This window comes from Xenopus laevis, chromosome 1L (assembly GCF_017654675.1).
Source record: "Xenopus laevis strain J_2021 chromosome 1L, Xenopus_laevis_v10.1, whole genome shotgun sequence".
NCBI lineage: Eukaryota > Metazoa > Chordata > Amphibia > Anura > Pipidae > Xenopus > Xenopus laevis.
The window spans coordinates 106,792,475-106,809,129 of record NC_054371.1 but is presented as its reverse complement, the minus strand read 5'-3'; the positions used below and the strand labels follow the sequence as shown (position 1 = coordinate 106,809,129).

The window sequence follows — 16,655 nt, the reverse complement described above, 5'->3', positions numbered from 1 at the left end:
TTGATTTTCCTTCTTTTGTGTACACATGGGCTTCTGTATCAGACTTCCTTCTTTCAGCTGAAACCTCCAGGGCACAGGCTTGAGCATGCTCATTTTGCTCCACTCTCCCTCTCCATTTTCCCCTCTCCCTCCTCCCCTCCCTGCTGTAATCTGAGCTCAGAGCTATGAGTGAGCTTATAGGGCAGCTGCTATCCTAAACAAACAGAGAGAGCTTCTAGAGGTGTTTACTCAGATATGGTAAAGTATTCTACAGAATAAAAATGTATTTCTCTCTTGCACTATTGATGCTAATCTATTGGCAATAAACTGCCTCTGTAGCTTTCTTTCTCCATTAACCTGTACCATAACAGGTATTTGTCTACAGTAATCGTTACATTGAGGAGAAATTCAAAAGAAAAAAAAAAGATTTTTTTTGTCAGTATAATATAAATACACTATATTTTAGTGAATCTTCCCACTTTGTACCATGGAATTCAGTTTATTTTATTCCTTACTATTTAAGTGCTGTTTATTTTTTTAATACATGTTGATAATAAGTGTATTCTTACATAATTGTGTTTCTACATTTTGACCTTGAATCATAATGTATTATTTCTAGGGTTTCTTCAGAAGAAGTCAGCAAAACAATGCCAACTACTCATGTTCTCGCCAGCGCAACTGTTTAATTGACCGAACCAACCGCAACCGTTGCCAACATTGCCGACTGCAGAAGTGCCTGGAACTAGGCATGTCCAGAGATGGTGGGTAAACAGTGCTGCAACATATTAAAAAAAAAACATGACGATGATATTGCTGGAGATATGTAACTAAGGCCCACTCGCCCAGAATATAATGGTGCACTTACATAGAGACATTTTAATTTGAAAGCGTTTTGTCATCTTCTGGTAGTTCTTTCTCCAAATTTGCATGTTTACACAGTAAATCTGATACCTGTCACAACACAGGACATGCCACATGGGCAGAGGTAAAGCTAATGTCACATGGGTGAAAAAATTGCCTGAAACCACCCTTATTGCTTTCCATAGACTTTGATGGGAGGCACATGGGTGCTTCCAGAAATTTGTAACCTTGTGTGATATTAATAGAAAGGGAAAGAGAAATGATAAAGCAGAACACAGTCAAACAGAGTGGAAAAAAGTGGACAGTAAAACTTAATTTACTGATGAATGGACAGTGATCTTATTGATAAAATGTAGTTCTCAGAATTGTGATTGTTCTGAGATCTTACTAATAAAGTCTAATTCTCAGTGTGGGGATTGTTCTGAGATCTTCATGAACTTCAGCTTCTGAGCTGTTTATACTTAGGGTTTGGAAAATTGTTTGAGGCATGATTGTTGCTGTTCTATGTGAACATGTCATTTTTATTTCTGGTAAAGATATTATACATTATTGTGCTTAGTGTTTTTCTGGGAATGCACCTAAAAAATCAAAATCCATAGTTTTTGGATTTTGGCGAATACTAAATAGTAATAGTAAAACACACCAGATCTCAAACATTCTGTACAATATTGATCCATTGTCGGATTTGATAAGATAATTGCAGTGGTGGTACTTATACCTACTATACATGTATGTAGGGTACTGTACTTAACTTACTGTTTTCTCTGTGGACTCTCCAATTTTAAGACACACCACTGTGACCTCTAGAAAGAAGTAATGTAAATAAGGCACCTTTGCATTTATTGTATGGTCCCCTTATATTTATAGTTAATCAGTTATGTATGGTTGAAAAAAGGCAACTGTTCATTGGAGGGTGGGGAGAAAAACACTTCTACGAGCATTAGTTTCACAGCAGCATAGAGAGATGTGTTTTTTATTATAACTTGAGGAATACAAATGTATTTGTTTTGGTCTGGGCCAGTTTGTTTAAAGCTATTATCGTGTTTCAGTATCTAGGCTTGTGTGCCCAGACATAAACCAATAGATTTGTATCCCTTTATTGCAACATATGTTGAGCACAATTACATAATTACAGTGCCTATATATCTGTGATTACATATTATTACAGTGCATATATTAGAAATATAAAATAAAAAGGAGTAGAAGAGTGAGGGAAAATCAGATGAAGATGAAGGTCTGGGTGCAGAAGGTTTATAATTTTACAATATATCATTACTGGAAGTCATACTTCTGTGGTGTGCTGTACTAGGGGCAGTATATTTAGGTCACACTCCGAGTTTGGTGTCTAGAGAGGATTTTGCAGATATACAAGCATGCAACATGTATTACTACTACTTCCTGCAAATCAGCATTGCTTGCCGGAGGCATAAATATTCTATGTTTGTCTGGGGCCATATGATATGGACACTTTTCTTTTCAAAACTTTTGCCTCTATCTGCCTCATTCACCTTACCCAGGGGAGCTGCTGCCATGAGGCGAGTTGAGAAACTGGCAGCAGCCCCCAAGTTACCAGTGGTTAAACCGGAAATTTGGATCTACTAGTGCAGAGAGCGCAGTTGCAAATTATCGAAGCACCCCCCTGGACCCGCTCCTGCACAGGGAAGGTGAGCAAGGGTGGGGGAATCAAGGGAGCCGCCTCAACCGGCATGTGGTAGAGAATCACCCTTGACCTTAACCTAACCTTGCCCATAACAGTCTATTATAAGCCAATTTGTCCATCACCAGGCATATCCTCACCACCTCTGGCATTGTTGAACTATGATTAACAGCTCACTATACTGCAGACTATACTGTGAAATGTCTGTAAACAGCTACAGATGGGAAATTGTAATTTCAGGGCAAGACTTTTACTCGCAGAAGAATATTTTTGGGCTAGATACTACATTTATATGATCTCCTAGGGTAGACACCTCCACCTAGGGCAATGTCACACAAACCATTTTGTCACCTGCATGAAATCGTATTGTTGTATCCATGCTCACTCAAAAAAAAAAACAAAAAAAGGGCCCACCATTAATAGTGGCTCAGGTCTGTTTCTAATCGATGTTCCATTTGAAATGTGTTGAGGCTAAAATGTTCTATATACATCTTTCATCTTAACAGTGATTATGTTACAGTTACTCTTTACAAATACATTTGAGGGGATTTTAGACAGATAGCAGTGAATATTGTTTTCCCATAAAAGGGATCACTGCACCAGAGACCACCCCTTTAGACTAGAGGAATAGAATTTTCATTTGAAGTAATGTAGGTGGTTCTTCATAGTGAGGGCAGTGAGGTTGCGGAATGCACTGCCGGGTGATGTTGTGATGGCAGATTCTTGGAAAAGTATAATACCAAAGGCTATTGTGATACTAAAATCTACAATTGTTATAGATATTGGTATATACAGTTTATATATGTGAGTGTATAGATAGGTCAGTATGAGTGTGTGTATATATGTGCACTGAACTGAGGGATTGAATTTAAGAACTTTAGTTTGTTTTCAACTCAACTTAACTATGAATCTATGTATGTTATTCTCTGGAAATACCAGTGATCCAAAATAATTGTTGATTCTTTTCCTAGCGGTGAAATTTGGTCGCATGTCCAAAAAACAAAGAGACAGCCTGTATGCTGAGGTCCAGAAGCACCAGCAAAACCAAGACCAAATCCTGACCAGGGACAGTAAAGATACAGTCTCTCGGAGTTACTCCACCAGCCCAAGCAGTGGCCTGTCGGACTTAGAAGAATTAAGTGGCTTGTCAGATGGTCTGCTCTTTGATTTCCCCCTTACTCCTGAAGGATGCAGCTCATACTACAGTTTGGAGCTCCCAATTTCTACAGAACCTTCTCCTGACCCTACCCATGGGACCACACTGGAGGAGTTGCCTGTACACTATTCTTTGGGATTGATAGAAGAACAAAGGTTGCTGGACTTAAACATTACAGAAATAGGTCAGTATTGAGAAATTACATTTTTCTCTAATGTATATGAGAATTTGTGCCTCTGTGTATAAGACTGCAGGCTAAAAAAGCCAGGAATAATTGACCTTAGCATTAACTTTTAGTATGAAGAAATAGACATAGATTTATAAGGCCTTCAATTTTTGTAATACCTACAGTATATCCAGTACCCTGCACCTTAGGGCTGCACTACACATGAGCTTTGCCACAGCCTAATACAAGCATGGCCTATTTTTGTTACCTATTTAAGCAGAAACATGTTCCTACTTCTGACATACAAAAAATAATTATTATAGTTTCTACATATGTCCAGAAATTTAGGTCTATATTATATTTTTTATTATATTGTTATGAGTGTACAATACCCAGATATTAAGGTAATGCCAGGTCTAAGAGACGATTTGTAAGAAAGTAATTTCAAGGCAAAGCCCAGCAAGCAGCCCACAGTCTCAGTCACTCTAAAACAGTAGTGGAATTTTCAATCTTTTGCCATCTGGCCTCTAGCTAGAAATTGTTTGGGTGATAAACCGCTCTGACATTACCTGAAAACAAGGTACCAATTCACTGAGTAGTCCTTCTTCCTTCTGCAGCCTTTGTTATACTCTGACATGAGGTGGCATATACAGTGAGTAAAAAGAAATACAGAAAAATGCACAATGCATATATACACAAATATATATTTAACTCATTGTATATGGACACCTTTAATATGGAACTGAGAATGGACACCTTTAATATGGAACTGATTGTGTAATATGGACTCAATATAAAATACACTAAGCAGTGGATATGAACACTCGGGGGCAATAATCCTTATTTGAATATAATCTTGGGGGTCTTGATAATCATTTTCACCTGAGTAAAGGATTAGGTTACTTCCCCAAAATGTTGTGTGTAAAATGGTGTCATGCTGAATTTCACATAATAAACCTCAAATTTTGCATGTATTATATAAACCTCATTTTCTGCTTGATAATTTGCAACACTCTAAATTTAGCTTCTCAACAGCTGCTCGAAGCACACTGAGCATGTGCAGTGTCACTGCCACGCCTAACAAAATCTAAGATGGGAAACAACTTTGAAGGCCTGGATCTTTACAACTATAGAGATGCTGAACCTTTTGGCTGGTGCAATAAGTTCAGTATATAAAATATGGCATTTTTAGCCATAAGAATATATTCATATTTAGGGTTTAGATTTATTTTTAAAATAGATTTTATATAGTATTTTGCCTTTTAAAGGAAAACTATACCCCCAAACAATGTAGGTCTCTATTAAAAGATACTGAGTAAAACAGCTCATGTGTAAAACCCTGCTTCATGTAAATGAACCATTATCCTAATAATATACTTTTTTAGTAGTATGTGCCATTGGGTAATCATAAATAGAAAATTGCCATTTTAAAAAATAAGGGCCGCCCCGTGAGATCGTACGATTCACTGTGCACACATACAAACCACATGTAAGGTTACATGAGCCAATTAAAAGACAGAGTTCTGCCTTTTGCTTCCTCACTTCTTCCTGTTACAGTTAGTGTTGTAGTATTTCTGGTCAGGTGATCTCTGAGGCAGCACAGATAGAGTCACGAAATGGTGGTTCAAGGCAAGAGATGTAAAAGGGCAATATTTATGTAAATATATATTCCAGTTTGGTAAGATTCTTTAATATGTCATTCAATTTGATATAAACTATCTGTTGCTTAAGTATTCATTTTGGGGGTATAGTTTTCCTTTAAAGGAGTACAGATTCATAGGAGAGATAGTATTTTTTCTCTTTTAAAATGTACTGGCACCATATGGAATATGCAGTGATGTTTTTTCTCTGGTACTCAAAAGAGTCCAACTGAATTTTGAGGCAAACTGGAGACCGCTTTAGATGAGGATTTTCATTTTCTAGGATCTTTCGACCTCAGTTACCATGTCTGTGCTGTTTTATTTGGCTGCACGCAAACTAATTTTCACATTTTTTTCACACTGGCGTACATAAAGACACTTTTATACTCGTGTACAATTTACAAATATATTACAAATACAAATATACAAATACACATACTAAATTTTATACATACCAAAATAGCTCTTTTTGTGCAGCTATACACACAAGCACACACCTTCCACAGACTCAAACCTAGTTAACTTTTTATTTGCACACTTACTTACACACATAAGGTTACACAACTGCAAAGTTTTTTACTTTCTTCATTTATTCATTTTAGGATTTTTTTCAACTAAAACTGTTTACTTTGCAACATGACTATTGGATCTGTAAACATGCCGTCAGATCAGTTATTTTATTTAATTGATTTGCACAATTTTTATTGCATTTTTATCTCTGCATCATTATTCATTACATGTTTTTATTGTAGCTTTGTCATTTGGAGTTAAAAGACATATTTACCAATTTTGGTTTCAACAGAATGTGTGCTATTTAAAAACAAAAGATTTTCTTGAGTCTTTGTATGACTTTGTCTTTGTATAATATGCAGCCAGGGTGTTTTGTTTGTAGAAGCCCAATGTCCCTATTGGTAAAAATATGCATATTGGGTACTAAAAAACTGTTTAGTAGACCCCCTGATATTTGTGTTTTATCTTTGAATGTAAGAAATCGTGCAAAATAAATGTGGCACATTGAAATATTTTTATTATTTTTTTGGAGATGTTCTAAAAAACACAAAATATAAGAACACTTTGCAGTTTTTGCATTCCATTTTGCATTCCTAAGAATCTGTATATGTGGTTTTAGGGGGTCAGCATACTCTTGAAGGCTCTTATGTTACATAAAATACATGCAGGGTGCTTATTTTGCAGCAGTCGAAATGTTAAACATGACATTTTGTATTCATAGTTTTAATTTTCGGTCCTTGAGTAAACCTATGTACATTGGGCATCAACTGCCCAGTAGACCCCAGACATTCATTTTTAGGATTTGTAAAGCATAAGATGCTGTAAAATGTTTTGATTCAGCAGTAGCAGAAATGATAAATCAGATGGGGGTATTTTCATTTTGGGGCCCCTATATGCCACATACTTGAGCTTTGAGGTGATTTTTCAAAAATCTCTAAAATGTTTATAAATAACATTGTGTAGGAAGCATTTTTATTAAGGGGTGGCGAAGTGTAAATTGCAAAAAACACCTCAAGACTGATTTAATAATATTGGTGCATTGTTGCAATTGTCTGTTGCATAGTATCAGATCATTGGTTTCATTTTCTTATAGGCTGATAATACTAACTACTGATTGTGTGCTGTGGGCAAATGTACTGTAGTATAGTATTATTTAGCTCCTGAGTCTTTGCAACTTTCCTCAACTAAGTTGTATCTGACACTTCTCTCTGTATAAGGTGCTGCTCAGGGTAAGTGGATAGCAATGTGCAGGCCAGTAGCATTAATCATGTGCAGGGTCACAAGTGTTTAGTGTATTCAACACTTAAGCCCCTTTGAATAAGTCTTAATGAGTTTCCCTTTTGCCACCTTGCCCTAATAAAAGATGCAAGGATTTGTATCAGACATTGGTGGGCGATAAGGGAGGCAAAATAAGTTGCATTATATATACACAATATGTCTTTATGCCTATTTTTGTACCTTACCACTCATTTAGTTCCTGTCACTCTTTAGAATATTGATGTTTCATTATTGCTGTTTATTTTACTTATAGAACACGTGACTCAGAACATCATCCGGTCCCATTTAGGCACCTGCCAGTTTACCAGTGAAGAACTTAGTAATATGATCTGGAATGTTCATTCACAGGAGGAGGTATGCAGCCTGCAGAGCAAGGTAAGACTGAGAGCTGTACACTCAAATTATTTCAGCTATGGGATCTTAGCCAAATTCCTCTTGATACCTGTATAGAAGAAGAAGACACTTGCTGGTTTAAAGAGGAATTATGGGCATTACACAAAGTTTAGGAATGTGGAATTCCTTTTAAAGTAGCAAGTTTCCAATATACATCTATTCATTTCTAGTACCATATACATGTATGTATATATACATTTATACACATATTAGTTTATGGATAATAGATCCCATTCCTGCACACCCACCCCTTAAAATCCATATTGCAAATCACTCAGTTTAGCGTCATTGTGAGATCAGTATTGTGTGTTATACCTATCTTCCCATGTTTCCCTTCAGCCATGTGAGATGATGTGGCAACTCTGTTCAATCCATATTTCAAATGCTATCCAGTATGTAGTGGAGTTTGCAAAACGCTTAGATGGTTTCATGGAGCTGTGTCAAAATGACCAGATTGTGCTGCTTAAAGCAGGTATGTATGTTAAAATATGCATCTAATTTGGGATAAAAATACAAATTATGAGAGCTAAGGAACTGAATAAACATCCATAGCAGATCTATAGGGAGCTCCAATAAAGGGGTCATTTTAAAGATAATATACATTTTTGGATAAAAGTAAAACCAGCAGCATATATTATGCATTATTGCTTACAAGATTGGAGGTGTTTTTTTAGGTATACTATGGGGCACATTTACTAAGGGTCGAAGTAAAATCCTTCGACTTCGAATATTGAAGGGTTTTAATCCATCGATCGAAGGATTTTACTTCGATCAGAAAAAGCTTAGCAAACTTATGGCGAAGGTCCCCATAGGCTAACATTGTAGCTCGGTAGGTTTAAAGTGGTGAAGTAGGTAGTCAGAGTTTTTTTTAAAGAGACAGTACTTTGACTATCGAATGGTCGAATAGTCGAACGATTTTTAGTTCGAATCGTTCGAGTCGAAGTAGCCTATTCGATGGGCAATGTACCCAAAATATAAACTTTGAAATTCGAATTTTTTTTACTTCGAATCCTTCACTCGGGCTTAGTAAATGTGTCCCTGTATGTCTCCTTTACTGAACACAAACTTTTGCCACCCCCAAGTGATCTGTCTGGTCTGCAGAGACATTTTTGTTACCTGCTCAAAGACCGCATCTGGTCTGTAATAAAACTTCTAATAATACACGCAGAACATTTTCATTTTCTGGTTTTACTAAATCTTTAAAGAGGCAATGTGCTGAACAGCAGTTTTACATAAGGAATGCACACAGAAATGTAGCAAGCAGCAAAGAATGAAGCAAAAGTATTTGAAAGGTTTCCTCTATTTTGTGCAAATTGCTAGTATTTTTATATTACTGTTTTCTACAAAATATGCAGCCATTGAATTTGTTTTTTTGTGTTGACTGCATGATAATATATTTAACTATGGTTCAATTTTCTATGGCATAATCCTGATTTACAGACACCTATAGATAGGGTTTGCCGGTAAAGGGGAAGGGCTTTTGTGGAACAGGGAGTAGCCAAAATGGTCCTTTTTTTTTGGAAAATCAAAAGTTTGGTAGTATGCATAGCCCTAAAATGTCAAGTATATTGTTATTTTTTTATTCAATTCATGCTAATTTCCTGCCTCCTTTTCCTCTCTCCCTTTGCCTCTTATTTTTCTTTTCTTTCAAAATATTTCTTTTCATCCCAACAAAACTTTTGATTATTCACCACATAATATTAATTTTGTTATGGGTGGGAGCTAAATTATTTGTGTGGAAAAAATTTAATATTTTTTTTCTGCTGTGTTATTTCATCTTGTGGTTTAAACATCCCATCTATTCTATTGATTTCTTTTATTTTTATGGGGTTATTATTATCTCTCCTCTCCTTGCCCCTTCCTTTGCTTTTTTTCTGTGCATTAACTAGGTTGTCTGGAAGTCCTGCTCATTAGAATGACACGAGCATTTAACCCTTCAAACAACACCGTGCTTTTTGAAGGAAAGTTTGGAGGAATTCAAATGTTTCGATCTCTTGGTAAGCATTTCTAAATAGAACATTTCAGGGGGTTATTTAACAAAGGGCAATTTAGAATTTATGTGACTCTTTTTAATAAATCAGAATGTACTCAGAACTCGAATGGAAGGATATTTAAGAAAAACTCAAACGTCTAATATTCAATAGAATAGTCCCAACCTGAAAATTCTAATCGAATTTGGATCGAGTTTTCCTCTGAAAAACCCCTCAAATGTCAGAAAGGCAATGAACATATTCAAATGGTTCAATGGACCTCGTAATTTAAATCTGCAGGTTTTAGGTGGCAAATATTTGAATTGGACACATTCGAATTTACATTCAAGTTAGTCATTTTAAATTTGAATTTGTGAGTTTTGACACACACAAAAAAACGAAAATTTGAATTTACCATTTAAACCTTAATAAATCGGCCCCTTAATTGTTTTTGAGTTCATTGTGATGTCCGTGTAATGAGACTGCCTTTTTTTGCAGGATGTGATGATCTCCTGTATGCCATCTTTGATCTTGGTCGAACCCTTTGTCGCCTCAGGTTGTCAGATGAGGAGATTGCTTTATTTACAGCTGCCGTTCTGATGTCACCAGGTACAACACACAATACACAGGATGACAGTGCTAATCACATTATACATACACACATTGTACATACTTGTATCTACAGTCTTTTTAGATTATAAACCTTTGTAGGACTAGCCCACATTATCTACTATCCTGGTTTATCTGTCAGTGGCTGTTAAATATATGTATAAAGGTCCCAACCAACACTTTATTCAGCAATGAATGGATCAGATATTAAGAAGATTCTAAAAAGATCATATACAAAGTGTAGGGCAGGTTGGCAAGTGCAAAAAGTAGATTTGCTCCTCTGTTGATGCTGTCACTCAGAAAAATTGCCTCTGCTCGGGTGCAGGCAGACATTGCGGATTTCGAACGAAAAGGAAAATCTGGTGTTTTGGTGCCGAAATCAGCTGTGTCTGCCTGCACCCGAGTGGAGGCAATGTTTCTGGGTGCAGGTACATTGATCAGCGGAGCAGGATCTGTGTTTCTCTGCAGGAGGAGATCTGCATTTTGTGTCACTAGCCTAAACACATACAGTAGGAAGGCCTTTGTTGAGTTAAGCTGGCCATAGACGCAAAGATCCGATCTTACAAATCAACGTACAATCAGACTTTCACATCTCCCGACCCTCCACTAACCATTCAGATCAAAGTCTTACCATTCCAATCAAATAAAGTAGTTAAAGAACAGATCGTTCGATAGTTATGTCCAGGGCCGCCATCAGGGGGGGACAGGGGGGACAAGCGTACCGGGCCCGGGCATGAAGGGGGGCCCGGCAGCGCTGCATTTTTTTGAAGATCCGGGCCCCCCTTACGAGCGCCCGAGCCGTACGTCTTGCCTCTTCAGTGCCGAATGCGGAAGTGCCGAAAAGCCGAAGCCGATGCGACGAAAAGACCCGAAGTCACGGAAAAAGCCGAAGTCCCGAAGTCACGAAGCGCCGAAAAGACCCGAAGTCACGAAAACAGCCGAAGCCGAAGTCCTGAAGCAGCGCAAAGACCCGAAGTCACGAAAACAGCCGAAGCCGAAGTCCTGAAGCGGTGAAAAGACCCGAAGTCACGAAAGGAGGCGAAGTTGAAGTACTGAAGCCATGAGTTCAATTCTACTGAACACCAGTTTGTGTTTTTTGTTTTTTTAATCCCCTGGCCACCAATGTATTATTTTAATATTCTATAGGCCCCTGCCACCAATCTTTTTTTTAAAACTTTTGTTTTTGGGGCCCCAAATTGTTTTTTAACTCGTAAGGGGCCCCTTGCCACCATTGTTTTTTTTTGGGTTTTTTTTTTAAAAAAAAAATTAATTTTCTTTTTCGTGGCCCCAAATTTTTTTAACTTGTAAGGGGGCCCCTGCCACCAGTTTTTTTTTTTTTCAAAAAAAATTATTATTTTTTTAAATTTTTTTTGGGGCCCCAATTTGTTTTTAACTTGTAAGGGGGCCCCTGCCACCATTTTTTTTTTTCAAAAAAAATTTTTTTTCTCCAAATTTTTTTTTGGGGCCCCAATTTGTTTTTAACTTATAAGGGGCCCCTGCCGCCAATGTTTTTTTTTTTTTCAAAAAAAAATAATTTTTTTTCAAATTTTTTTTTGGGGCCCCAATTTGTTTTTAACTTAGAAGGGGGCCCCTGCCACCAATGTTTGTTTATTTTTTATTTTTTTTTACATTTTTTTTGTTGGGGCCCCAAGTTTTTTTTAACAGGGGGCCCCTGCCACCAATGTTTTTTAAAAAAAAAAATTTAATTTTTTTTTTTTGGGGCCCCAATTTTTTTTATAAGGGGGCCCTGACCATCAATAGCTTTTTACAACTTGTGTGGGGGGGGGGTTACTTTTTTAGCGCTGATGTCTGTGTGGTCTTTTAACTGCGATGTGGGCGGGATATGGGGCGGAGCTTGGTCGTCAGTGTGGGCGGGGCCCAGGGGGCCCCAAAAATTTTGTTGTACGGGGCCCCGTGATTTCTAATGGCGGCCCTGGTTATGTCTGACAAAGCTAGTGACAGTCTCCCACTAAAAATCGTACGATCGGCAATACATGCAGTACATGTAATACATGCAGAGATTTTATCGGCAGCTGAATTTTCTATCCTTTCCGATCGACCAAACGACCGATCTCCGCCGGACGAAAAATGTCGGGATTCTCCCCACACGGTCCAAAAATTGTACGAATCCACGATTCGTACGATCGGATCGTTGCGTCTATGGCCAGCTTTAATCTTCTCCAAGAATGCTTTTTAGCTCCAAGGATTTTTTCCAATGTTTGATGTACCTGGTGGCATAATCTATGAATAAATATGAATCATTTAAAGCTGGGTTAAAATAGTTTTAAATGCAATATAGAAAAACTATAGTGATAGTGTTCCTTTAAATTTCTTATTTTGTCAATGGTACTTATATAATGAAAGCATATCAGTAAAGGACTATAGGAGGCAGATTTATCAAGGGTCAAAGTGAATTCGAGGGAATTTTTCGAAGTAAAAAAATTCAAAATTCAAAGTAATTTCTTGGATGCTTCGACCATCGAATAGGATACTACGACTTCAACTTCGAATTCGATTCGAAGTAAAATCATTCGAATAATCGACCATTCGATAATCAAAGTACTGTCTCTTTAAAAAAACTTCAACTTCAATACTTCGCCAAATTAAACCTGCCGAAGTGCTATGTTAGCCTATGGGGACCTTCTAGAGCATTTTTCTAAGTTTTTGGAAGTCGAAAGTAAAATCGGTCGATCGATCGCTGAAATCCTTCGAATCGTTCGATTAGAAGGATTTAATTGTTACCCAAATTCGATGAAAAAAACTTCAAGTATTTCAATTCGATGGTCGAATTTCGAAGTATTTTTATCTTTGAAATTCGACCCTTGATAAATCTGCCCCTAGGTGTTAGTACTACATGTGAAGTGTCAAAAACTGTTGCTTCATTAAAAGCCCATAGTGACATTATTAATGCAAGTATAAGGTTTCATTTGAATTACTGTAATGAAGTTTTGCTCACCTAATAAAAAAAGCATGTCTGCAAAAAATTACATTAAAAAAACAGGCCCCAGTCTTGATTATTCATATCCCACCACTATACTGCACAGGCACTGATCAAATCTGAACTAAATTGTTGCTCATTGTTGCCAATGCTGTCTCAAATGTAGATGATCAGCCTAATAATCTATTATAATTTCTTTTCTGATAAGTCTCTCTATGTGTTTTGTAGATCGTCCTTGGCTAACAGAATCCAAGAAAGTTCAAAAACTTCAGGACAGGATATTCCTGGCCTTGCAGAAGGAAATACAAAAGAGACATTGTAGTGAAGATCTTTTGACTAAGGTGTGTTTTCTAATATACAATATGCACCATTGCTATGACTTTGTAAAGTTACACACAAAAATCTTTTTTTTACAGATGTTTTTAAAATGTTCTAATGAACATTAAATAACCCTAATAGGATTGTTTTCCCTCCAGTAAGAATTATTTATATCACATTTGGCATCAAGTACAAGATACTGTTTTATTATTGCAGGAAAAAAGGAAATTGTTTAAAAAAATAAAAATTATTTGATTAAAATGGCATCTATGGGAGATGGTCTTCCCATAATTCATAGCTTTCTGGGTAACATGTTTCAGCATAATAGATCCCATACCTGTACAAGATAAAACATGGTGCAACGGTTTGATGCCCAACTTGGGAAGCTGCATGTGGCTTGTAGAGAGCCCAATATAAAAAAAGTGCATGAATGAAGGTGTGATCCTAGTCTCCAATAGCACTTTAGCGGCTTACCATATTACTGGATATATGAAGCTGTTGTAATCGTAAAATTAATTTTATTCAACATTCGGATTAAAATCATTGAATAAACAATTGGATGATAGCTGGCAGGGGGTGATCCTAGTCTCAAAGCTGCCTGAGGCTGATCTTGCCATATCGCCCCCTTTGCTTACAGTGCCGGAAGGGGCCCAGGGGGCTGCATTGGTAGTGCAGAGAGCACAATTGCAAAAAGTCCGTTGACTCAGATCATATATTTTTAGACAAAATTGACAAATTAGAAATTGTTAAATATGTCTTTGCTAATATAGGAGTATTTAATTGACATTTAAAAAACTCCTTCTTAATATGAATGCCAAGTGCCTTCTGAACAGTTTAATACCCAATATGTATAGAATTATGTAAGTATGTAGCTTGTGGAAATCCCATGGTTCTGCTGTAAAATATGCTTGCTCCATCCCCCATATTTCATAAAAGGTGCTAAGTTTGCCCAGGAGCTGTAACCCACAGCAACCAATAAAATTTTGCTTTTAAACAGGTGACCAGTAAATTCTACCTGCTGATTGGTTATTATTATTTTGTTTGTCCTCCCAATAAATAACTACTGTTTCTGACTTTCTAAACTGCTTCTATGAACTGCTGCAGAATATGGCTGCGCTATTTACAGTAAATAAAGGGAAATAAACAACAGCTAACATAAAAGCATTGTAATTTTTTAAAAATCTTTTTCTAAAACAATTGAATATTGATTTCCTATTTTTTCATTGCCAACAGATGATTTCCAAACTCCCACTTATGAAGACAATCTGCAACCTGCACGCAGACAAGCTGGAGTTTTTTCGCCTTCTGCATCCTGACACTGCCCAGATATTCCCACCATTGTATAAGGAGGTATTCTGCTCCGACCCCCAGTTTACTGACTTCAGAGAAACTTAAATGATTAAGGAGCAAATCTCAACTTTATTCTTCTATTAAATGTAATACTCACCTTTGGACATCATGCAAATGACAAAATGGGGGTATCTGACTATATGCAGAGGATTGCCTTCTTAGATGCCTGCTTTATTCGAAATCAGTGGCAGACTATCAGTATACAAGTAGACAAACTAAAAATGATCTGTTTGGAAAGACAAGCACCGAGTGTATGTTGTGACCATTACATTCACCATTGGAATGATACATTTGATCTACCCAAACTAATTTATTTTTGTACACCCCAGCATATTTGTATATAAGATTGAAAAAAATATTAGATGTTTTTCCATTGACCATGTCACTGGCTGAATTCTTCTATGAATGACTTAAAAATTCTGTTGAACATTAGCAGGCCTGGATTTGTGGAGAGGCCACCAAGGCTCGGTCCTAGGGCGGCAGGATTTTATGGGGCGGCATGCTGCCCAACACACATTGGTTCAGAAACACTGGGGAGGCGCAGGAGATACGATAGTTTTTAACATTTCCCGTGCGCCAATCCCCATTGCTCTGGTCCCAAAAATGAAAATTTGATTTAATCAAAGTTACGGTACGGGGCAATGAATGACAGCAGGCCTAGGGGAGCCTGCTATGTAAATCCGGCCCTGAACATTAGTCATTAATTACATTTAATATGTTGGGTTTTTGTAGGCATTTCTACATAGTGGGATTTCAAGTCATAATATTTTCTAAAACACACTATGCTTCATTATGAGCACTGCTCCAGTCTAGAAAGAAAGAGGAATGACATTTTTCATCTGTAGAATTATTCATTCCCAATAAATAGGAATGAAAAAAAACCCAAACCTTTTGGTAGGTGCAACTCGTGTTTGTTTTGTTTGTTCTTTAGAAACATGGCACCTGAAGTCTGGCATGCTATGATACAGCAAGAAATACTGGAAAATTGAACCACTATATTGGTTCAACCTCTTTAATTTGTGTAATGTGCACATTTGGATTTACCCTTTACATTATTACGGCAAATGTCTCCTGTTTCTCAGAAAAATTAGCGAAATTCGCGAAACGCTGAAAAATTTGTGAAATTCAAAAATTTACACCTGTGTCAATTTTGCCGCTGGTGTTTAAGTCAATGGGTGTCCGAATAATGTTGACGCACAGCGATTTTCTGACGTGCGACTAAAATTTCCCGACACTGATGAATTTTCTCAGGAGTTTCGCGAATTCTCGTCCGGCGAATATATATATATATATATAGTCCAAATATATGCCCTGTATAAATGACGTTGTTTATTACAATTACTTAATTATGTACATATGCTAATAGTCTCTATACATTTAATTTATTTTCAGATTAATGTACTACTCCCCTTCATGGGAGAAAATAACAAACATGAAGCAATACCTCAGAAAATGCATAAAATATATTTATCTGAAACTATAGTAGCATATAAAAGTCCCTTCTTGTTAAGGATTTTATTTTTATAAAAAAAAATGTAAAACTAAATATAAAAAACTGCAAATACATGCATATATATATATATATATATATATATATATATATATATATATATATATATATAAATTCAGTTATATATAAATTCAGTAATAGAAAAGGAGGAGAAGTTACAGAGTTGATTTAATTGATGCTTACATGACTGTATTTTAGCTGGTATTTTAGAAACTGCTATGTGTCTGTTATCATGTTTTGTAGAAATTAAGTTTTGTGGCTCGGGTTTAATACAATTCAAGTACATAAATAAATGTAATGTAATTTTAAAAAGTATCATC

At 36.6% G+C, this 16,655-nt stretch overlaps 1 protein-coding gene across 1 annotated transcript in view; it reads left to right on the top strand.

Annotated features, from left to right (window-relative positions):
* The window catches only part of rorb.2.L (RAR-related orphan receptor B, gene 2 L homeolog), a 33,942-nt gene extending 17,553 nt beyond the window's left edge, over nucleotides 1–16,389 (top strand). Inside the window, exons 3-10 of the mRNA XM_018254474.2 lie at nucleotides 599–740; nucleotides 3,469–3,837; nucleotides 7,501–7,622; nucleotides 7,980–8,112; nucleotides 9,530–9,637; nucleotides 10,109–10,219; nucleotides 13,386–13,498; nucleotides 14,709–16,389. Coding sequence (XP_018109963.1) covers nucleotides 599–740; nucleotides 3,469–3,837; nucleotides 7,501–7,622; nucleotides 7,980–8,112; nucleotides 9,530–9,637; nucleotides 10,109–10,219; nucleotides 13,386–13,498; nucleotides 14,709–14,870 — 1,260 coding nt within the window. The 3' untranslated portion in view covers nucleotides 14,871–16,389. The remainder of the gene's footprint in view (nucleotides 1–598; nucleotides 741–3,468; nucleotides 3,838–7,500; nucleotides 7,623–7,979; nucleotides 8,113–9,529; nucleotides 9,638–10,108; nucleotides 10,220–13,385; nucleotides 13,499–14,708) is intronic.
* The last annotated feature ends 266 nt before the right edge of the window (nucleotides 16,390–16,655 follow it).